Below are 24,515 nucleotides of genomic sequence, written 5' to 3'. Positions count from 1 at the left end.
GTGTCTCGTACAACAAACAGATTTATGGCTCTGTGCGACACACAAAAGGCTCTGTCATGTTCTAACTTCTGCTCTGTTGAGTTCACTCTGTGAACCAGTTGGTGCTGTGGGAAAGAATTCATATGCTTGGATGAGCTTTTAGCTTTGTGGTGACATGCTGGGTGGGTGGTGCTTGTAGTAGTGAGGTGTTGTCAGACAAGTACAATAAATCAAGTTGTATGTGAAGACATGGAGACAGAGGGAGAAAAAACATAGTTGGGTGAGTATTAGATTTAATGCCCCTGACACAAAGTCTAAATACACAACACTACAAACACTTACTTTTTTAGACATACATAGATATTTGACAACATATGTTCATAAGAAGGCTCCAGTTAGTAAAACCATATTTACACAAATGTACATATTTGAACTACAAACTATGATGTGCATTACAAATGTTCAAAAATTCACAATAAAAAAAATAAAAAGGACAACAATATAAGATCAATAATTATTAAAGCTCTGAAATATGGCTCCTGAGTTGTGTTAAGTGCACATTTGAGAATGAGACTGGTAAAACAGAGACCTGCAGAAAGAAGCATTTTGCAGCTGTAGTCCAAGTTAATCGCATATGTGTGTAAAAATCCCACATGTACTGATTTATGTTAAGTTAGTCTTTTTAAATAATGCAAGTATGGTACAATGTTGACATAAATGCAGCATAGAGGTGTTAGTATGTCACTGAAAGTATGAGGAAAAGGCAAGTGGTGCTTGTGAAAAGGCTACTTTTGTTAGTTACATGTATCCAACAGGCACTATAACTTCAACACCAACAGATGTGTGTGTGTGTGTGTGTGTGTGTGTGTGTGTGTGTGTGTGTGTGTGTGTGTGTGTGTGTGTGTGTGAGTGTGTGACAGAGAGAAAGAGAGATAGAGAATGAAACAGAGACTCACCTGAGCAAAAGAAATACAGCAGCTAGTATCAGTAGTAGTAGTAGTACTAGTAGCAATATTTGTAAACATCTAATATATATTTGAAGTTAGTTCTAATTCAGAATCCACACTTAACTGTATCATGCAAGTATCAGATATTGCAGGGTTAAATGCACCAAAGCTACAAGCTGAAATCAATGCATAATGCCAAGAAAATGTGCAAATAACCCAAGTACAACACGGTACAACTTGTTACCACCTTTAAATACAAAGAGCTTTGCAGTGATTAGGCCATTTGATGTTTTTGTTTTTCCTGAAAATGACCACAGTCTAGCCGGTCTGCTATGAATAAGATGTGTCTCTGACAGGACTGCAGGAAATATTTACTCAGTACTATAAGAAACTAATGAGCTCTTAGAGTAAGCTCAAGTGAGGTAGGAGTTAAATGTAAATAATGCAGGTACTCTCTATTTGGAGAATATGCTTTTTTATGTAACCTGTTCAGACTACTCGTCATCTGAGTCCATCCAAATGTACAGACTTATTTGATGGGATAGCCAATCAGTATTCCACATCATCTATGATGGACTGCAGCAAAGCCACACCCCCTTATCAAGCATGTTTAACCGTGAGGAAAGGAGGAAGCTGATGCCATGTTTCAGTCTATAAATCAGATTTTAAAATACATCAGCTTAAACTGTGTTTAGTGTAAACATATGATATTATATTACTTATACATGTCAAAAATCATATAAAAGATTTACAGCTGACCAGCGGCTCATCCAATCATCCAACTTATCAGAAGATCAGCTGGTCAATTCCCTGCTCTTCTAGTCAACAGGTGCTGCGCCTTCTCTGTGTGTGTGTGTGTGTGTGTGTGTGTGTGTGTGTGTGTGTGTGTGTGTGTGTGTGTGTGATTGAGAGAGAGATTGGTTACTGAGTGGCAGGTGGCACCATGCATGGTAGCTTCTGCATGTGTGTGTGTGAATGGGTAAATGTGACATTTAGTGTAAAAGCGCCTTGCGTTGTAAGAAGAGTAGAAAGGCTGTACAAATGCAATCCATTTACCATCTGTCAACCAAAATTTTGTTTAAAAGGGGAAATACTGATTTTCTAATATTACACTAAGCTTATGATGCATCCTATTGATTATCTACACAGCATCAAGTTCTAGCATCACTTAATCATTAGCACCAGTAAACCATTCATGGTAAATAAACTCATGTTTTTGTTGAAAATGCCTGAGAAGAACATTCGTCAGTGTTACGTTGAAGTGGTTTCTGTGTTTTTGTCTTTTTTTTTGGTAACTGTTTATGAGGGCATTTAGAGAGGAAGTCCACCATTACAATATCTTTTTCTATTTGGAACGTAACTGGGTTCTGAATGGGTTAAAAGCTCCTTTTCACCTGTGGTTTTGAACTTGTGATCTTTGGGTACAAAGTCTCTTGCTCAGCTCTATGAAATTAAAATGGGACTCATTTAGATTGATAGAACAAAGAACTCCTGCACACTGTCTGCTACGATGCAATAATAAGAAATGTGTGAACAAGAACAGTGTTCATCCAACTATCAGGTGCGCAAAGGTTTTGCATTTTGATTTCGTCAGATGCAAAATATAGTCTTCATTCTATCCAGCAAACATTTCGGGAAATGCATTTAATCATTCTGCTGACACTTAAATGAGAGGAATTGACAACACTCTCATGTCTGCATGGTAAATATGACGCTACTGCCAGCAGCAGTTTAGCTTTGCTTTGTATAAACACTAGAAACTGGGTGAAACAGGTGGCCTGGCTCTGTACAGAAAAAACTAAATTCAACTTTCAGTACCTCTAAATTAACAAATTATATTTTGTTTGTTTAATCCATTTTTAAAAAGTGTAAAATTGATCATTTACCAAAGGGTCAAGAGCTGGATTGTTTCTTGGTTGGGACCAGTTGTCAGAAAACCAGCAGTAACTGGTGAATAAATGCATTTCCCAAAATGTCAAGCTAATCCTTTGAAGTCACACAAATGAATGCATTTACAAGAAATGCATTTTCGTGTATCTTTAACATAAAGGCGTTCAGAAGTTAAGTTTGTCTGAGCTATAAACACCACTGTAAGGTGAGTCTGAACTGAGAGCAGAGGGGAAGGTCATCCCCATCAGTTCAAACTGTGGCGCAGGGTCAGAGGGGACCAGGACAGTTGAGAAAGAAGCTGGAGCCGCCGGAGCCATCAGAGCCACCGGAGCCTCCGGAGCCATCGGAGCCATCGGAGCCATTGGAGCCTCCGGAGCTATCGGAGCCTCCGGGGCCTCCGGGGCCGCCAGAGCCACCGGAGATCTTGGAGCTCTTGGAGTTGAGATCTGGTGAGAAAAAGACAGACATGTCAGTGTGTCACAAACGTTTCAAAGCATTTCAAAGTTTCACAAGCAGGCTGACAAGTGATGCAAAACTGTCTGAACTAATTATAAAATACAGATATCACAATCTGTTGTTTCACCTGTGCCAGCTACAAAAAAAACCCCAATGTGATCTTTAAATAGACGCTGAAAAATACAACTCTACTTTTATATATCAAGTATTTTTTTACCGCAGAGTAAGCTGGCGGCACATCCAAAGTAGGATTCATGGGTACCTGCAGAGTGAAGCAACAAAACATATCAGTGATGGTGGGAAGATCTTAAACAAAACTACTTAAGGTGTTGAGCCTACAAAAGCAGTTCTCTCTATGAAATACAACACACTAACCAGAAAAGCGCATTGCGTTGTAAGAAGACTAGAAAGGCTGTACAAATGCAATCCATTTACCATCTGTCAACCAAAATTTTGTTTAAAAGGGGAAATACTGATTTTCTAATAATACATTTAGCTTATGATGCATCCTATTGATTATCTACATAGCATCAAGTTCTAGCATCACTTGATCATTAGCACCAGTAAACCATTCATGGTAAAGAAACTCTATGAAATTAAAATGGGACTCATTTAGATTGATAGAACAAAGAACTCCTGCACACTGTCTGCTACAATGCAATAATAAGAAATGTGTGAACAAGAACAGCGTTCATCTAACTATCAGGTGCGCAAAGGTTTTGCATTTTGATTTTGTCAGATGCAAAATATAGTCTTCCTTCTAACGTTTTGGGAAATGCATTTATGTGTATTATAATGTGATCTTCAAATAGACACTGAAAAATACAACTCTACTTTTATATATCAAGTATTTTTTTACCGCAGAGTAAGCTGGCGGCATATCCAAAGTAGGATCGTTGTGTATCTGCAGAGTGAAGCAACAAAACATATTAGTGATGGTGGCAAGATGTTAAACAAAACTACTTAAGGTGTTGAGCCTACAAAAGCAGTTCTCTCTATGAAATGCAACACACACTAACCAGAGGGCGAGTCGCCTGACAACTTGAGAGGACGGGAGATGGTGTCCCCAAGTGCTTGTTGAGTAGGTCTGGCCTCGCTCTAAAAGGCCCCGTGTCATTCTGAAGTTTGAGTCAAACAGAAACGCAATGGGTAAGCATGACGGCAGGTCCTTTAACTATGCAGTACTGCACACACAGATAAAGCAGCGTTAACACAGAACATGTGTACCTGTTGGTCATGCCCATCAGATTCAACAGCAGCAGTCTCTATGGTGGCAGCTCCGTCCTCTTTGTCGGAGCTCCCACCACAGCAGCAGCGCTTCACGCAGCAGCAGAAAAGTGTGGCGAGGAAGATACCAATGCCAATACTAAGTTTAGATGGCTCAAAAGCTGGTGCTGAAACAATATCTTCATTAGTTAACAGGAAGAAAATGCATCGCCAACAATCTTGATAACTTATTAATGAGGCAATTTGATTCCAGTCTCTCAATTTCCTCAATTTTGAGGAAATCCTACTTTTCTTTAATTTGTATTACTGTAAATCCTTCTCAGACATCAAAAATAAAGATGTCATCACAAAGCTGAATAATTGCAAATAGGTTATTCAATAACACAGTCATCTGACACTTATTAAAAAACAAAGAGGTTACTTACACTCCATTTCTAGTGCCACCTCAAAGGCTTTGTCGCCATTGAGATCTCTGACAACAAAGCGTCCATTGCATGACGTTTGGAGGTCCTCGTTTGAGATCCCACATGGCTTTAACGGCTTAAACCCTTTACAAAAGAAATTATTAAGCAACCACTGCATCCTGCCAGAACGAACGATCAGAAGGACCTCTGACTCTCTTGGTTCACTGTCGCTTTCTGGGACGAAGTAAATGTTGCAGGCCTTCTCCTCCAAATCAAAAGTTAAGTTGATGCTTTCACCAGATTTTCGTTCATAGGTCCTTATGGTAGCTGGAAGACAGGATACAGAAGACCTGAGTACCAAACACTTTTCCTGTACAGTGTTAGTTCTTGGTGCAAGTTTCTGGTTTGATCTTTTGCAAAGCATAGCAGCTGTGATCAGCTTAAAGTAGCAGTTTTACATTTTAGGAAATTCTGTAACTCGTTTTCCTTCAGACAGCTAAGAGGAAATATCACCGTTGATATACCCTGATGTAGACTGCTTAAGTCAAAACATGTTGCTCATCCATTAATTAAAAAAGGACTTTTACTTTCAATCAGAGTATTTAAGATGCTTTTTCAGACTACCAATCTATACCATGGACTTCTACATTAAGTAAGCTGGACAGTTGTTTTTATTTTTTTTCAACTATTTGCCCTGTCCTTGAAGAGCAACAACACCTAGTTTATTGACCACGTGTACCCTTTTTCCTTTTATGCTACAAAATCTGAAAACAATGGGAAATGGCTATCCTTTTCCTTGCCACTTGTCTTGGCAGCTTTTGTTACTTTTAGACAAGCTAGCTTCTGGCCCATTTCCTTTCTTCCAGTGTCTCCCGTGCCTTGTGTTTATTGTATAAAATCAGGGAGTTATTAATCTTTTTAATTAAGCCTCAGCAAGAAAGCAAAAAATCAAATCACCCTTATGCATGGAACTGTTCCTTTAAAGATCCGTTGTATAGGATTTAGGGGAGTCTATTGGCAGAAACTGAATCTAATATTTGTAACAATGTTATCAACATTAGTGTGCAATCACTTAAAATGAAAATTAATGTGTTTTTGTTACCTTAGAATGAACTTGTCAAATCTACACAGGAAAGTGGCCCTCTTCCAGGGAGCCTATCGTGTTACTACGGTGGCCCAGAATAGGAAACCCAAACAGTGACTCTAAAGGGGGCTATTTACGTATTTTACATTAACAGCCCCCCACACCTGTTCTCTTACACCCTTAAAGAGGGAGGGCTGAGCAGAGTGGCGTTCAGTCGGTTGCAATCTGCAACCTCACTGCTAAATGCCGACAGATCCTAAACACTGGACCTTTATATCAGTGTCAGTTACAATTAATTGCTCATGTGTTCCAAAATATTTCCTCTAAAATATGGCTACATACACTCCTTCTATCTTGGTAGCATTGGTTTCAATACATCAACTTCCTCTAATTGTCCCTTACTGAAGAAATCCTGTTAGATTGATGCACCTGGGATCCAATTAGTAAACTACAAAAAATTCAGACCGTAAGCCAAAGTGAAGGCTGTTTTGTCAGACTGGTCAATGAGTGAGCATTAGTGTAAAATGCAAAAAAGCAGATTATGCAGCAGAAGCAGTTTCTAAAGGCTCTCTGATGCTTTTTGACAGTAACAAGGGGAATACAAGCTGACCACATCCACAGTATTCTGCGAAAGATCAAACTTCAAACACTTAAGCGGGAAAGATATTTGAGTTAACAAGTCGATTCTGAAGTATTCACTTTAAAACCAAGAGATTGTTGAGACTTAACCTTGAACACTGACATTTATACACATAAAGCTAAATATAAGGCTTTTAAGACAAGGTGATAATTCAATAATACAGGTATCTGACACTTATTAAAAAAAAACACAGATTACTTACACCTCATTTCCAGTGACACCTTTAAGGCCGTGTCGCTATTCCCATCTCTGACCTCAAAGCGTCCGCTGCATGACATTTGGAGGTCCTCGATTGAAATCCCACATGGCTTTAACAGATCAAACCCTCTGCAATAATATTCATCCAAATCCCTCTGCAACTGGCCTTCGCGGACAATGTCAATAGTTAACTTTTGATAGTCACTTTCTGGGAAGAAGTATATGTTGCAGGATCTCGGTTCCAGGTCAAAAGTGATCCTGAGGCGTTCACCTGGTGTGCGTTCATAGATCCTTGTGTGTGCTGAGACAGGACGCACAAGACAGAAGATATTACAGTAACATGTTAAAGATTATCAAACTATGTTCCAGTATAGTCTTGGTTTTTGGTGGAAGTTTCTAGTTTAGTCTTTCACATAGCATCGCAGCTGTGAACTGCTCAATGGTATAAATCCCATATTTTGGTTAGGATTGATACTACTCTCATGTGTGTATGATGAATATGTAGCTACTGCAAGCAGATTGTAACCTTAGCTTAGCATAAAATCTGGAAACAAGGGGAAAAAGTTTGGCTGTGTCTTACACATTCCCCCTCGTCTATGAGAGGCCGATGGTGAGTGTCTCTCATCCTAGTTTATGCAGTTTGTCCTAAACTGTTGGCACAAGCTGGCCCTTGTCTGCTTTTTTTCAGCCATGGTAAGGAAAGTTATTTCCTCTTATGGAGGTGCAGATCGCTCTTTTATTGGCCGGCGCCTGTAGTGTTTGCGGTGTGTTCATATGCAACTTTTTAGCTGAGACACGGGTGACAGGAGGCAACTCATCAGTCAGCTTTTGTTGTTGCTGGTTCTTCAATGTCAGTTTTGCGTGTTTGGCACATAATCTACCCTTTAAATTCAACTTGTCGGTAGTCCAATTCTATTATCAGGCCAGCTTCTCCTGCTGTTTTTGTGCTACGCTAAACCAACTCCTATATCTTAATGTTTACTGTATAGACATGAGAGTGTTATCAATCTTTCAACCCTACTCGCAGCAAGAAAGCCAATAATCAAATTTCCCAAAATGTAGAGCGGTTCCTTTAAATTCATGTCAGTTAGAGTGGATTTCAATGAGGAAACATTTACATTATGTTCATGATGCAAGTTATGTTTACGTTATGTTATGTTCACGTTACAATGTATTTCCTTGAAATAATGTCCTCCAACTGTGAGTGACTGTGTTACTGAATTAATAACTTGTTAAAAAAAAAAAAACACTTTTCGATCATTTTCGACTGATGATTTTGATAAACCCAGTATGACCTTGGCCCGATTGGCCATGGAACCATGATATCATACTAACCTACAGTAAAATTCCACTTAAATGCCTAAAACCAAATAACCAAGACTAGAGTGTAACAGCCATGGTGTTGTGACAAAAATATGTGTCAGAATAGTAAATAAAATAAACTGAGTACCAAGAGGAATCTTTACCTTTTACCTCAAGGGTTTGGGTGGAAAGTTCGTTTAGGTCTCTGTCTCTCATGACGTAGCGACCACTGTCTCTCTGAGTTACATTATGTATTTCATAGAAGATACCACCCATTTCACGCCTCTTGTCTTTACTGAATAGGGAGTCACCCCATTTCCACACGACCGTCACACCTGAGCCGTCCATCGGGGTAAACTCGATGGAGCGAGTTGGTATGGGCAGCACAAGTCTGTGGGTGCGCCCATATAGCTGATAATTGCCATGTGAGAAGCCTAGTGAGAGAAAGGCCAACAGAGATGTTAGAAATGTACCATAGTCCCACCATGTTTTTATTCAAACATTTTGTGCAGCAATATCTCATCTTACAGGGACACTAAATATATATATATTTTTTAAATATGTAAATTACTAGAATAATATCAAATCAATTCTTTTTTAAAAAATGTAATACATTTTGCTGCAATAAAAATGACAGAATCAGTTGAACAGACTGAAAACTCTATCTTATCTTAGTTTTCTGTTGAGAACATCATTATTAGTTGAAAAAAGGTAATAAATTGCAATATATTGCAGTAGTCAGCAAATCGTAACACATTTAAAATCGCAATACTGTATTGTAACCTATGTGATTATATGGTGTCCTGGGACCTCTCCCTGGGAAGTAGGCCTAATAAACCTGGACATACACAGAATATCAACCTAATATTAGGCTACTATGTACAAGCTATGGATTTTAGGAAGTACAAATGTTTATCATAATTCCTATTCTGATTTTTCAATCGAAAAAAACTTAGCAATACCTCAATGCAATAAATGAATAAATACTCATTTAAAGTTAAAGTCCATGCAATCAAAATTCTGCTTGAGTAAAAGCACAAATAGGTGCTTTTCGACAAATGTTTTAGCTAAACTTAAGTGTTCAGTTATGGGCCTTCCAAGATCCCAGGAGTGGATATTATAACTTGAGTGCAAATATATTACAATATACGAGATAAAAAAATCTAATGAGACAAAAACACAATTAGAAAATAATACAAGACACAAAATATGATAAGGTCTCACCTAGTGCTGCAAGACAAATTACAACTGTACATGCTTTTTTGAGCACATTTAACCTACAACAATGCAGTTGTGTATTTAAAATCAAAGCAACTAGTGATCATAGCTGTTAAATATATATTATATATATTATATTGAAGTAAAAAGTACAATAATGTCCTCTGAAATGTAGTCGAGCAGTGTGAAGTAGCATTAATTGGAAATACTCGAGTATAAACAGCTTAAGCAATTTCAATGTAAATATCAATATATATCTTGCACTCCAAACATTCTTGTATATAACTTTAACTCCATGGTTCTGTTTCTTGCACTGTTACACTGTTACTTGTGTTACTTGTTTTGTTTTGCACTGTAAGACTCGTACTTTTTATATTTTATATTTGTATCTTCTATTTTATCTGTTTTCTTTTTCAATATTTATGTTGCACCAACCCACCAGAACAAATTCCTCGTATTGTGTTAACTATACCTGGCAATAAATCTTTTTCTGATTCTGATCCTGATTCTGATTTAATTGCACGTGCAGTACTCGAGTGAATGTAGCCTATTTAGTTACTTCCCACCACTTATTGAGTACCACATACATGATGTTAATTACTTAGTTTTAATACTCAGAAGGGCAACGTGGCAAACAGTTTCGCTAAAGCGGGATAAACGTTAACGGTAATTTTTACACTTACCGATACAAACAAAGACACCCAGCAACAATAACGCTAACATCGTCTGCCGCGAACCAGAGTCCAGGTTCAACCGCCGCCGACCAGTTTGAACTTAATCAAGGTCAAATAATGAAAAACATTGCAATATATTCACAATACTAAAGCAATTGTCAAGTGTACATATTCCGCAGTGTCGTCAGGCCCAACCATGGATGTGTTTCCAGGAAGTCCAACCCAAAAGGGCGTTGCTATGGATGGAGGCATGAGGCGTTTACGTACCGTCGGAAATAACAGTAACCTGACAGTCCATGAACTCGCCCCTCGCGTATTAGCATGGCTATAGACATTTAGCCCGTGAGCCCAGCGGACGTGCTTATAAAGGCTCTTTAATTACTGAAAAAAAGTTAAATACTATCTCTGAGAGTTCAAGAGTCTCAAATATGTGAAGCAAACGGAGATTGTTGGATTTTTTGAGTGAGGAATTGGGATATTGACGTTTAAATCAAAATATTTCCAGTGTCTGATTCGCACGTGAAGCCATTCTGTCAAGCGTATCATTTTGTTACATAATGGGAAAAAGAATAACAGAAAATGCAGGAAAACTGTTTTGTGTACATAGATTTTCGGCACATAAGGTATGCACAGTACTCACTGTCAGTGTGGTAAATCATTGAATGATGCTGGTGACACTACAGATGGATAACCATCTTACGTTACTGCTGCAGTAGGCTACAGTCATATGCTACAGCAGGGGTGTAGGTCAGTGGGGTCAAACTTATTTTAATTTAGGGGCTGGACCACTAAAGTCATTGCACAATGACCTATTAAAAAAAACACCTTAATCATCAATATGTATAGGTGCCACAAACACATTTTGGCTCATTCCCCAAAGAAAAGACACAAAGAAAATTAAAGGCAGCATGTTTTCACTCTGCCTGAAATGAGAAAAGTTGATCTACAGAAGAATAAATACCTTACTGCATCATATTCATTATATTTTAATATTTTTGAATTGTCATCCGATGCCTAAATTTTGTGTTTTAGTTTACATTACGTAAAGTAAGAAAGTAAGGAAAGCTGTATTTATAGGGCACTTTTTAAAACCCACTGTTATAAAGCTCTTCACAAACACACATACACACCTAAATTTAGTGAATGAATGAAGTTTCAAGAAATAACAATATCGAACACAGCACAATGAGAGACAGACAAGACTAAAACATTGGAAATGAGGGGTCCTCCCCTCTGAAAATTTGAGCATCAAACATTCCTTTTGTCTTCTGGTGATATTCACCAAATTCTTGGTTGAAATGTCTAAATGTGAACGTAAACAAAAAAGTCAGGCATCAGCTGAACATTAGAAATATTAAAACATAATAGAATAAAATACAGTAACGCTCTCAGGCATTCTGTATTGCTTTCCAATATTTTTCTTCTGTAGATCTTCTTTTCTCATTTCATGTGATCCTTGCTGAGTGAAAACATGCTAGCATGATTTACTCATCCTTTACCCATCCTTTTTGGTGTCTTTTCTTTGGGGAAGTAGCCTCCTTAAATGTGTTTGTGACATCTATACACCTACAGTACATCTAATGAGAATGAAGTCACAAAATTTACTCGGTGCCTTGAGATATAAGTATATTTCCATGATTATTTTATTAATACAGGTTGTTTTTGCATCACCACTTTTTTCTAGTGTCAATACTTTTTTGCCTTTATTTATGTTTCTATTGTCATACTAAGAAAAATATTGTGGTTGCTGTGGTCTGCTGATGCAAAATGTTGTGGTTCAGATTAAATCTAATACACTACATACAAAAGTAGCTAAATACAGTTTTGCTCTGAGATGTAACAGTCAAGTGAGACAATTCATTTAGCTTTCAAAAACCAGGAGAAGTCAAAGTACAGTCACACATCTTCACTTACAATTGAGACAAATATTTGTATCATCGAAAAGATTTTCACACAGATTTCATGACCTGCTGATCGGGAAATTTCTCAAAGCCACAGGAAGAGCTTATGGAAAAGAAGCTCCCACTTAAACAAAATTTGTACATACACACAAGAAAAAAAGTGTGAGCGTAACAGTTACAATTATTACAATTATTTTTCTAATTTGAACATGCATCTTCATTTTAGGATCATTTGATTATTTTGTGTTTTTATCTAAATCTCCCTATAAATGTCAGCCTCTGTGAGGAAGTAGGCCTAATAAACCTAGAAATATACAGCATATCACCACAATATCATATATACTCAATATATGTTTGCACTACTACAAATGCTTATAATGATTCATATTATTTTACTCAAGTAAATGTAGCAGTGCCACAATGCAAAAATACTTTTAAGTAAATGTCCATACACTCAAAATTCTACCTGTGTAAAACTACATATCAAGAATTAGATGCATGTTTTAGCTAAACTTAGTCTGCGGTGTGTTCATATGCAAGATCCAAAAAGTGGATATAATAACTTGCGCGCACAAATTATTATCTTGTGCAACATAATGACAAAATCTGATAAAACACAAAACGCTATAAACGTTATTCGAGGTAGAGTACTTTCATTTCACAGCAAAAATGTAAAATTATCCAGATTTTTCACAATGTAATGATAAAAAACACAGAGAAACTCTGCTATATAAGGCATAAGCCACGTTAAAATTGTTTGAAACAAACATATAAAAACATAAGTAAAGCTGGCAACAGTGGCTTAAATTGCTGAGTGTAATTCGTTGATCTCCCTAAGTGTTAAAGGTCAGTTTGCGTCCTAAATCTCTAAACATTTGCTGCAAATAGTCACTTTCAGACCTCATTGTGATATCACCTCTCCTACTGATGATATCATTGGCAGCAAGAAAAGGCAAAGAGTACATTATGCATCAGTACTACCTGAATTTAAAGCACATACATGTATGTTTGTTCTTAATTACATGGCTTTGTTATTCATTACCTGCTAAAAAATGCCTTCACCATTCGTAGTTAATGAACCTAAATGATTTATGTCTTGTTAATACTTCTTCCCTGTACTGCTGCGAGTTTTCAAGGGTCACGAGAGTGCTGGCCTCAAAGAGGACATCCCATAGAAAAATTTAAGATTCATGGTAAAAACAAGGACTGAGGTAATCATTGAGATTGACAATGTCAAGTATTAAGATCTAAGATCACACTGAAAATTTGATAAAGGAAAAAAAAATCAAATGTGCGTAATATCTGCATAAAGTTAAGTCTGGTCGTGTAAAACTGTGTGAATAATATCTTGTTCCTCTACATGGTCTTTATCCCATATACCTATCACCGCCACTTTGCAGTTTGGCTGTAACTTAACTTCACGTGTGTATATCAAACATTTCAATCAAGGTCTAAAATAGCTGTGTTCCCGCTCGTCATGAGGTACAATGGTGAATGCAATTCTGCATCATTTGAATTTTCCTTACAAAAAGTTGAGTTTATCCGAGTTGTAAACATCACTGATGGAGTCTGAACTGAGTGGGGGAGCAGAGGGCAATTTCAGATCAAATCTTGGCACAGGGTCTGAGGAGAGAAAATCGGAGCAGAATGAAGGAGCAGGATCCGCTCCCTGCCCTCCTAGAGGGGCAACCTGGAGAGAAAAGTGAAAAAGATGAATAAATGAGTGTTAATGAAACACTGCTTGAGACATCAAAGACAGAAAACAGCTGCTTTTGAAGGACCAAAAATCAATCCTTGAATGAAGACTGTTGCTACTGTGTCTGAAAACCCATTTTATAACGCTTACCGATAGCTCAAGAGAGGTGGCTGTAGGTTCTGTAGGAACACAAGAATTCGCTGGCTGGTTAGAGTAATCCCCAGCAGGTACTGCAGAATAACTTGGAGCTCCAGGTTGATTCACATCCTGCAATTGGAAGGAAGAAAATGAAGTTAAAATAGCAACATTTTATAAACAGTTGAATGTCCATTTTAGGTGAAGCTATATAGCAGAGTTTCAGGAGCAGGACCACACCTCTACCGCACCTCAACCACGCCTCTTCCGGCTTAAATATCCTCCTAACCCGATCTCCCCCTTTCGTTCTCGTTATTCTGCACCCCCCTCCTCGATGTCTTTCCTTTTCCTCCTTCTCCCCGTAGGGTCCTAGGGGGTCTGTCGTGTCCGGGAGCCACAGCGGATTCCCACACCGCACTCAACCATCCATTCCAATAATTCAACATCAATGTTTATACCAAATCTACATTCACGTCAATAAATTGTTAAAATTAATTCCGATTGAGGTGTGGTCCTTGCTAGTGAAGAAGTACTTACATGGTAGTACACAGCAGGTGTAGGTGCAGGTGCAGGTGCGGCTGCAGTCTGAGGAGCAGACTGGTCCCTTTTAGAGGAGCTGTTTTTACAACAGCACTTTCTCACACAGCAACAGCAGACAATCACTGCAAATGTTGTCCCCACACCAATACCAACATAAACCAAAGTATGATCTGGCTCTACAAGAGAAGAAGACAATGGGGTTATGTTAATTATAATCATGATCAGTCAAAGTTTGTTCATTCATTTTTTCCATAAAATAATGTGCTGTTGCTTACCATCTACCGTCAATTCCACAACCATGGCTAGGTGACCTTGCATATCTGTGAACTCATAACGGCCAGCATCTGCTCTTGTCACAGGATAAATCTCTATGCCGTCAGCTATAACCGTAATCCTCCTTTCATAAATCCAAGGTGGTGAGCCCCAATGATATTCTTTCAGATGACCCCTTTCTACAAATTCTGTTTTCTGAAACAGTTGTGTTTCAGGATGAAAAGTTATCTTCCACGGGGCATTGACTGAAGGATGATTTAAAAAGACCTGCTCGTTCACGGTTGCAACAAGCTGCTTAAAGTGCTCTGTGTGACATAAAGAGAACACTCTGTAACAACATGTTATTAAATACGTAACAGTCTCAAAACTCACATGCAGCTTTTATAAAGTGCCTGACATTACCTTGTACTGTGAGATATATCCTAAACAGCAAAGTGTTGTCTTTTCTTCTGACGTTGTAGTGGCCTATGTCTCCCTGATTGACATTTAGGATCTCCCAGCGATTACGCTTAAACCGCCCTCTGCCTTCCTCACTGATCTGAGGGTTGGTGCGATTCCACAGCACAGTTGGCTGGTTGCTACTGTGTAAGGGTATGAACTCCAAAAATTCAGCCTCTCTAGAAATACTGCACAAGAACCTATCCCCGTAATTCCATAGCACCTCTTCAGAACAATCTGAAAAAAAAACACATACCAGAAATAAACAGGGTAGACTTACTGCACGTTTTCTAAAGAAAAAATATTTCCAATAAAAGTTTTCTGATGGAATAGTCATTAAATGCAACAATGCTCTCACCTAAGATTACCAGTTTGATGACATCATGAAGTGTATCGTCGTCATGTGAAACGGAAAAAAATCCATTATCCCTTTCTGTCAAATCTTTGAACACAGCAGAGATAACAGAAACTCTGAAGCGTGGGTCTTTTGCCTGAATTGGAGGACAACATAAATACATTTACTCACAAGAGAGTCAATTCTGTTCAATTAACACGTGGTTTGTTCTTCTGTCATATTGTTGATGTTGCAACGTATGACTGTCAGAGTGGTATTGACGATCATTTAAATGACAGGGCCAAAGCAACTTACCTCCCCCTTATCCATCATTAACCTCGTGGATTTCCCATTCGGTGTGAAATACAGCGGACCATCGAAAAGAGGTGGTGCATAGGACATTGGAAGTTTAAAATCTTTGCCATAGCACACCTGTTTAGTTTGAAAACCAGCACATGAACCTTTATTGAGAAAGACACAAGTGAAAAAGAGATTGCTGGGAGCGAATATTAAGATAAATCTGTAACAAATTATCTGATGACATGTGAAAAACACAAAGTGAGAAATTTAAATTACATGTTGTAGATGTGTGAATATACGGTAACAGGTAATCTATTTTTGTAAGTGTCATGCACCATACCCAAGAATAATCATTTGAAAAATCATAATAGAAAAGGTGTTTGGTAAGTCTTTATCAGGCATGTTGATTAACCTACTCCACAGTGGCAACATGGCACCCTTACGCACTTCACGTTTCCCATCAAATGTCACCACATAACCCACGTTTTGGGGCCATTTAAAAAATAACAGATGTAAGCCATCATTTTTTGAGGACACTTTTCAGTCAGTCAATCAGTATCTACTGTTATGTCACAAGAATCATTCTGGAGCTTTAGAAAATCAGAACAAATCAAGCCACAATTAAAAAGTAATGAAACAAAGATACACCCTCAATATCCACGCTGGGTTGTCCCAGTTTTTAAATACTTTGAACAAAAATCTGTTCACCCTTAAATCACCTAAGGACATCCAAAATTAAAGTAGTACATAAAGAAGTAAATCAATAAGGTTAGATGTAAGGAGAAGAAATTGATTTAAATCTATTAAAGCGTAATCATTTTGTAAATGTTTGTTTTTGTTTAATTCAAAAGAATTTATTCAATTTAATCAAATGATTGTCCAAAACTTTTTCTGATAATTAATTAAAAAGTTTGCATAATCAGAGGGGAAATAGCTTAGTGTTGTGTAGGTTTGTGTTGGAGTACGTACTATGCATATTTCCAAACTGAGAGCAAAAATAAATGCACTGAAAATTAAGACAAAATAACAAAGTTTCACCGAGTAAAATAAAAAGGGGGGCGGTAGAGGCTTTTTTACCTGTTGAATTTGATTTCAGCAGTCACATATTCACAGAACAAACCCAAAACATATTTTACACTGCAGTTGCTTTAGTTGCAACAGTTTAAATAACCTAATTGGCATAATTGTATCAGTATAGAGGCCTCTTATACACTGTGTGGAGCCGAGACTTTTTTGAATAAAGAAAAAAGTTGTTAGTTAAATGTCAAATGGGTTAAAACTGCATCGTATTTCCTCTGTGATGCTGTATGATTTATTCTCACCAAACCAAGCGCAGAAAACAGTCCCGAATAACAACAGCATGTCCTGCAGAGAGAGATGTTTTTTTTTCATGAATTAATAAAATTTTAACTGGTAATAGAGCAATGTCGTTTCTCTAAAAACAGCGAGCACTATACTCGGAAAATTTGAAAAGCTGGCATGTAATAACTTACTGCAAAGTAACGTTTAATTCCCCCCGTGTCACAAGCTTGTTGTTACTTGCAGGTTTCTCGTCCAGCAGGAAATGTGGACTTGGGCGAGGCTTCCCTCACACTCTGTTTGCGTCATAACTGCGCCATATATGCGCAAACTGCGCATACCAGGCGGTGGTCCTTAACAAAGGTCACAATGTGACTACATGCATTGAATGATTTCTCTTTTTTTATTTCTTCTTTCTTGTGAAATCTGGCTTCTTTTACCTCAAATCCCTCAAATTAAAGGTAATTAAAGGTAAACGCACTCTTTAGTTGGACATCTTATGACAAAATAACAAAATCTTATGACAAATAATTATGACAAAATAACAGGGGTCACATATCAAAGAGGTCAGGGACATCTGGTCTATAGTGTGTATGACCACTTCAGCTACAGTCAGCCTGCAGTGATATTTAAATGAAAGTAGGGCTGTGTCAGTCAGAGATTTTCAGGGTAAGACACCATCTCAGAACATAGCTCGCTTTCATAGTATGGTGTGGACTTTTATAATCTTACTGTTGTCTTTCATTTATTATTATTAATGTTTCCTCTTATTGAATTGTTGCATACTTATGTATATGTCTTTGTGTGTACATGTATATGTGTGTACATTTATGCATATGTTCATAATCACAGATTTTGTGTTTCTCTTTTGGACAGCACTTTGTGCTTTCGCTTGAAAAGTGCTCTACAAATAAAGTTTTATTATTATTATCATTACACTGTATTACAGTATAATAATAGCATCCATGTTTCCAAATGTGTAGCTTCTTTGCAGCAACATTCGTATTTGAGCCATTTTCCACTGTCACGGCTACATATGAGTGGACAGACATGGACGTAAACTCTAACTTGACTGGTTGGCAGAGGCATGAGAGAGAGCCATGAACGGTCTTTTTAGTTTTCACTCATTTTTATTTTACTCTCATTTTTACAAAGCATAAAACAAATAAAAATATCATATATAATTTCTCATCATGTAACAATAAAACCACACAGATACTCTGATATATGAGGCTAAAGGCATATAACTGTTTGAAAAACATCATACACCATAAACCATATAAAAATACTATAGAAGTAAAGCTGATAAAAGTGGCTTAAATTGCTGAGTGAAGTTCATTGATCTCCATGAGTGATGAGCTCAGTTTGACTCCTCGGTTTCTAAAATGTGCTGCAGATAATCAATTTCGGACCTCACTTTGGTATAATCTCTCCAACCTATGATATCCTTGGCAGCAGGAAAAAGGCAAAATGTACATTATACATACCAAGTTAGTTATCCAGACTTACCAGAGCACCAGTCTCAAACTTCTTTGAGTTGACTACATTCTTTGCGTTTGTATTTAAAAGAAAGACGACATCCCACATTTTAACCTGCGATAAGTCCGGTCACCTGTCAAGATAGTGTGAATAACTTCCTGTTTCTCTACATGGTCCTTATCTTGTGCATCAATCACCACCACATTGCAGTTTTGCAGAATCTTAATTTTCCATGTGTGCATATCACACAATACAATCAAGGGCTTTAATGGCTGTGTTCCCACTACTCAAGAAGTACAATGCAAGTACGAATTGCCTGAGTTTTCTGTGTGCTCCTTACAGAAAGTTGAGCTTATCTGAGGTGTAAACATCACAGAGAGTTAAGTCTGAACTGAGGGGGGAAACAGAGGACATTTTCAGATCAAACTTTGGCTCATGGTCTAAGGAGAGAAAACTGGAGCCGAATGAAGGAGCAGGATCGGCCCCCTGCCCTCCTAGAGGAGCTACCTGGAGAGAAAAGTGAATAAAGCAAATGTGTGTGTTAATGAAACAGCGTCAGTAAGTTCGATGTAAGAAAAGAACCTGCCTTTGAAGAGTCAAACATCAGTCCTAGAATGAGGACCCGCTTGTTGTTTGTTAAGATTAAAAAGCAACATTTACTGCATTTAGGGGGAATTCTGTATGTTTGTGTGTGTACCTCAGGCTGAGGGGAGCGCACATGGATATTCAGTGGGTTGTGCATCTGAAATTTAAAACAAAAGCATGCAAGTCAAAAAAAAAGGAGAACATATTACATCAATTTTATAATGCTTTGGGGAATAGAAACAGAAAGTAGAATGTCAGCATGGATTCAGTGCCATGGACTCAATTTTTTAGGGTCTATTTTTACACGTTTTGGCAAATTGGCACCATCAAATGCTGTGTAAACAGTCATGAAAACAAAATGCAGTGATTTACAAATCCGTTTTGACCTATATTCAACGGAATGCAGTGCAAAGACAAGATATTTGATGTTCAAACTGATATATTTGTAGGTTGTATTTGTAGATATACACTTATTTAGAATTTCATGTATGCAACATGTTTTTAAAAAAGTTAGGACAGGGGCAACAAAATACTGGGAAAACAGTGGAAAGCTCAAAAATCACCTGTCTGGAACATTTTACAGCTGAACAGGTTAACTGGTAACGTGATAGTATCAGTGTGAAAGGTGCAACAGCTCAGTTTTTTTCCAAACTAGGATGGTGCAGTGTTCACTGCTTTATAAAAAAAAACTGTAAATATTCTAACAGTTTGAGAACAATGTTTTTCAACGCACAATTGCAAACAATTTATTTTCATCATCTACAATACATAATATCATGAAATGATTCAGAGAATCTGGAGAAAACTCTGCACAAAAGGGGCAAGGCTGAAAACCAAATGAATACATTTCTGGCCTCTGACCCCTCGGGCAGCACTGCATCTTTGGAAAACTATTATCTGTAAACAGTTTGTTGCTGCATCTACAAATGTAAGTTCAGACTCTACTGTGCAAAGTGAAAACCATAAATCAACAACATCCAGAGACACCACCTTTTCCCTGCGCCTGAGCTCCTCTGAGATGGACTGACACAGAACAGAAAAGTGTGGATATCAATTTCGGTTAATTTTTTAAATTTTGTTGGCCCAAAACCCATTAACTGTAAATAACCTATTAATCTTAAAATCTTAAACAAACTCAAAATGATGTTAAATGCATTAATGGGAATTCTGTATGTTTGTGTGTGAGGGGATGTCACATGGATATTCACTGGGTTGTAAGTGAGAAAAAGTCACTGGGGATTTCATAATGCTTTGGGGAAAGTATGCCAGCATGGATTCAGTGTGTTATGTTGTGGGCTACAACTCGAACCTTGTTTTTTTTTGGCCTATATTTGCATACATTTTGGCATATTGGCAAATTGAAACCACAAAAAGTATGTAGAATTAGCTATTACCAGTTCCTGTTTGCAATGTACCCATTGATGTACAAACAACTGCCACTGGATGATCATTAATTTTCAATGGACATAATGATGGAGATAATATCTTCAAAAAGCCAAACAGAGAAACTGTAGATCAGCAAAATTAATATTCTCCATGAATAACTGATTAATGGTTAGTATTTCTTGCTCATTTGAAAACCTTTGCATAACACTTACCGATGGCTCAAGAGAGGCAGCTGGAGGATCTCTTGAAGCAAGAGAATTCAATGGGTGATAAGAGTAATCTGGAGCAGGTGCAGGAGACTGATTTGAGCGTGCAGGTTGATCAAAATCCTGCAAATTTAACGAGAATATTTAAATAAAAATAGCAACACATATTAAATAGTTGAATGTCCATTTTTTGAAGTGCTTACGTGGTAATACACAGCATTCTGCAGCACTGCAGACTGGTCCCTTTTAGAGGAGCCATTTTTACAACAGCACTTTCCCACACAACAACAGCAGACAAGCAGCGCAAATATTATCCCAACAGCGATAGCAATATAAACATAAATAGGAATGGGGCCTGTGGGAGCAGAAGAAGAGGAAGGGGGTTAGGTTAATTAGAATCATGATCTGTCACTGTTTGCTCTCACATTTTTCCAAAAATAATGCGCTGCTGCTCACCATTTGCTATCAGCACATCCACAGTCATGGCCAGGTGACCTTGCGGGTCTCTGAAGTGAAAGGTGCCAGCGTCTGTGCTTTCCACAGAATCAATCTCAATGCCACCACCCAACACTCGAATCCTCCTTTTAAAATCTTCCCCTACCACACGGCCTGCTTTCATCACTGTTTTGGGTAAATCTTTCCCCTCAGGTTGAAAAGTCACAGTCCACTGGACATCGACTGAAGGATTTTGAATGAAGAGTCGCTCGTTCAACTTTCGACTAATGGTTGTATGGTCCTCTGTGTGGACATGGAGAATATTGAATATGTATTTAGATATGGAGCAGTTGAAAATCTCACATGCAGCTTTTATGAAGTGCCTGACATCACCTTTTACTACGAGCTGTATCCTGGACAGCAAAGTGTTGTCTTTTCTTCTGAAGTTGTAGTAGCCCCCGTCTCCCTGATTGACTTTTGCAATCTCCCAGCGCTTCCCCCGCCCTCTGACTCCATCACTGATCTGAGGGTCGCTGCGATTCCACAGGACATTTGGCTGGTCCACACTGTCAGTGTGAGTGAACTCCAGGAATTCAGCCTCGCTAGGAATATTAAGGTAGAATGTATCCCCGTAATACTTTGTTTTCAATTTAGAACAATCTGGGAAAAAACAAAATAAAAACAGGGTAGACTTATTGCACATATGGAAATATCTATTTTCACAAATGTTTTTTGATGGAAAAGATCATTTCAATATACAGTATACTGTAATATTCTCACCCAAAATTTTCAGTCTGATGATGTTGTACAGTCTACCATCATTATATGAAATGGAAATAAATCCATCATCTTTTGTTGTCAAGTCTCTTAAATCAGTTGAGGAATATGAAACTTTCAGGCGTGGGTCTTTTGCCTGAATTGGAGGACAACACAAATACATTTATTCAGGACAGCTGACTGAGTTCATTTAAAACCTGTTTTTTTGTCATATTCCAGATGCTGCAATGCATGGATGTCATTGTGATATTAGTGATAGTATATATCAGTGGTTCCCAACCTGGGGGTCCTAACTTTTAAAGTTAAGATTGACTGAATATATATATATATATAAACTTCATAACATAAGGGCATAAGGGCATGCCACTGAAGACCTGAACACAAGCTACAGTATATTCACAGAGCTTTCACCCTCTGCTTAACAGCCTTGTCCTGCATTTAAAAAGTAGGCAGTCAAAACGAGTAGAGCTGATGGAACATTGGCCAAGTACCAGAGAGGAAAAAACACTGAATTGGTCAAAAAAAAATAAGTCTATTAAGTATGAATAATTGAAAGACACAGTATTATATATATTTGTTTAAATATCAGGAAAACCCTTGAGGAAAAAGGCTGGGAACCACTGATATAAATGATAGTGCCAAAAGCTGCTTACCTCCCCCTTATCCATCAATAGCCTTCTGGGTTCCCCATTACTCGGTGTGAGGTACAACTGACCATAGAAAAGAGGTGGTGTATAATCAGATGGTATTCTTACATTACTGCCATAGCACACCTGTTCATCTTGAACACCAGACGATGAACCTTCGATGAGAGAGATACAAGTGAAGAACAGATAGGTGGGAGGGCATATTAATGAGGTGTTACATTTCTGGAAGGATGGTCTTGTTATAAAACTGGGATATCTATGCAATCATCTGTACTTTTCTATGTGGCAGATGAACTTTTTTTGATTTGTGCCGCACTTAGCAACTTTCATAAGAATGAAGGGGGCTCTGCCTCCAATGTTCACTTTACACATCCATGCAGTGTTAGAGGCGGCGACAATCATTTGAGCTCAAAGATGAGAGGGGAGATGTTGGTGCTGGCAAGATGGAGGAAGGTTTACCACAGTTTATTTACACATATGACCCCATCGTTGAAAAAAATGAGAGTCAAGGCATCTCTAATGCAGCTGTCAATTATCTCAATCACTGCTTGTGGACTCGGCAGTACTGATGAAATATTAATCAAGATTTGGTTACTGCATTGCCTATTTCTCTACTCAAATGTTGTCATTACCAAGTTTTAGTGTACTGTTTAGCTGTAACATGAGAATGTTTGTGACACAACCCCCATGTTGGAAACAGTTGGGCCAAAATGTAACACCACCCACCAGCCACAGCAAATCCTCATATGATACAACTATCAATATTTGGGAGTAGCTAACTGTAATTAAATTTCAAATATTTTACATAAAAGTAAATGTAATCAGTTACAGTTACTGAGACAAAATATGCCATTAAATGAGTAATTATGTATGTGAATATGTAATTACATTACTAATCAAAATGTTGGCAATTTCAAAAGGATTTCATATGAAAAAAGACATTTTCAATAAAAACTTTACGTTAGAAATCGTTTGTTAGAAAAGTAATCAGAAAGTAATTAAATGTAACAAGTAACATTACTCTGCCAATGCAATTAGTTATGTAACTTACTACATTTTTAACAGGGTAACTAGTAATCTGTTATCAATTACATTTCAAAAGTTACCTTCTCAACACTGACAACTATTAATAAGATGAAATAAACTATTAAGTTTTTTTCATTTTTCATTCAACTGAGTATTATGTACTTTTGTATATGGAAAGCAAAACAAGTACATTAAAAGTACTTCGTGTATAACAATGTTACTCTATTTAGAACTAAAACAGAAGTTGGGATGGCTGGATTTTTCCTGTTGGATCTGATATACCTGTTGGATCCAGCTATACAACTTTGTACTGTTATAAAACCACACAGGCTATATTCACAGAGCATATTGTGCAGTGCGGTTTCCTCAAACTCAGTTGGCTCAGTTAACATGATTGGCATACTTCTTTCAGTACAGTGCCCACATTTAGACTGTGTGGAGTGGAGCCGAGAATTCACTTATGAAAGAAAGAAAAAAACTGTTGGTTAAATGTCAAAATGGTTAAATCTGCATCGTAGCATTGCTTCTATGAGACTGCATGATTTATACTCACCAAACAAGACGCAGAGAACAGTTGCGTACAACAATATCATGTCCTGCAGAGAGAGGAGACTTTCTTTTTTTTAACCTACAATGCTGTGCTAACTTTTAATACGATCACGCAGAGCACAAAACTGAAAGCCAAGCACAAGGTTTTAAAAAAGTTAATAGGCAATACGTTGTCTACTTACTGCAAAGTAACGTTAAGTTCGTCCCGTGTTACAGTCGAGTTGTGTTGTGTTTTGTAGAGAAAAGCCTGGACTGGGCGAGGCTTCGTGCACACTCAGTTTGCGCCGTCAGAACTACGCCATGCGTGCGCAAAATGTACCTATCAGGCGTTGGTTCCCAACAAAAACATCACTATATGATTAAAATACATTACATGGAATTTATTGTTATTATTATTATCATGAACTCTAGCTGCTCTAACCCCTCCAGGCGACTACAAATCCTCCAAACAAACAAACAAACTGTAACACTTCAAATAGGCAAAATCACT

The 24,515-nt window shown here is 37.7% G+C and overlaps 3 protein-coding genes across 6 annotated transcripts; all 3 read right to left on the bottom strand.

Annotated features, from left to right (window-relative positions):
* Positions 1-255: 255 nt before the first annotated feature.
* Positions 256-10,235, bottom strand: LOC121948078 (uncharacterized). The gene is made up of 9 exons (XM_042493340.2): positions 10,029-10,235; positions 8,292-8,561; positions 6,830-7,126; positions 4,925-5,230; positions 4,500-4,666; positions 4,292-4,390; positions 4,132-4,176; positions 3,490-3,534; positions 256-3,262 (listed from the first exon to the last, which is right to left on the bottom strand). Exons 1-9 carry the CDS (start codon positions 10,066-10,068, stop codon positions 2,981-2,983), a joined length of 1,551 nt encoding a protein of 516 aa, XP_042349274.2. The 5' UTR covers positions 10,069-10,235; the 3' UTR covers positions 256-2,980.
* A 1,397-nt stretch (positions 10,236-11,632) lies between these two features.
* Positions 11,633-18,042, bottom strand: LOC121948018 (uncharacterized). 2 transcript variants are annotated; one of them, XM_042493248.2, is made up of 9 exons: positions 17,130-18,042; positions 16,959-17,001; positions 15,652-15,797; positions 15,361-15,493; positions 14,967-15,239; positions 14,567-14,869; positions 14,289-14,467; positions 13,767-13,883; positions 11,633-13,610 (listed from the first exon to the last, which is right to left on the bottom strand). In XM_042493248.2, the coding sequence occupies exons 2-9, from the start codon at positions 16,996-16,998 to the stop codon at positions 13,443-13,445; spliced, it is 1,359 nt and encodes a 452-aa protein (XP_042349182.2). In that variant the 5' UTR covers positions 16,999-17,001; positions 17,130-18,042; the 3' UTR covers positions 11,633-13,442. The 2 variants fall into 2 exon arrangements, with proteins under 2 accessions (XP_042349182.2, XP_087937270.1); XM_088081144.1 differs by having other exon boundaries at positions 15,652-15,768.
* Positions 18,043-18,046: 4 nt separating this feature from the next.
* LOC121948178 (uncharacterized) lies at positions 18,047-24,484 on the bottom strand. Of its 3 annotated transcripts, none has more exons than XM_042493481.2 (10): positions 24,208-24,484; positions 24,030-24,072; positions 22,457-22,605; positions 21,807-21,939; positions 21,420-21,686; positions 21,048-21,329; positions 20,795-20,946; positions 20,598-20,714; positions 19,112-19,156; positions 18,047-18,921 (listed from the first exon to the last, which is right to left on the bottom strand). In XM_042493481.2, exons 2-10 carry the CDS (start codon positions 24,067-24,069, stop codon positions 18,751-18,753), a joined length of 1,356 nt encoding a protein of 451 aa, XP_042349415.1. In that variant the 5' UTR covers positions 24,070-24,072; positions 24,208-24,484; the 3' UTR covers positions 18,047-18,750. The 3 variants fall into 3 exon arrangements, with proteins under 3 accessions (XP_042349415.1, XP_087937271.1, XP_042349416.1); XM_088081145.1 differs by having other exon boundaries at positions 22,457-22,513; XM_042493482.2 differs by lacking the exon at positions 24,030-24,072 and having other exon boundaries at positions 24,208-24,482.
* Between the last annotated feature and the right edge of the window lie 31 nt (positions 24,485-24,515).

Source organism: Plectropomus leopardus, chromosome 8 (genome assembly GCF_026936395.1).
Source record: "Plectropomus leopardus strain MGB_pleo_1.0 chromosome 8, ASM2693639v1, whole genome shotgun sequence".
Lineage (NCBI taxonomy): Eukaryota > Metazoa > Chordata > Actinopteri > Perciformes > Serranidae > Plectropomus > Plectropomus leopardus.
Note: the sequence above shows the minus strand (reverse complement) of the source record. Positions and strands in the feature narration are given on the sequence as shown.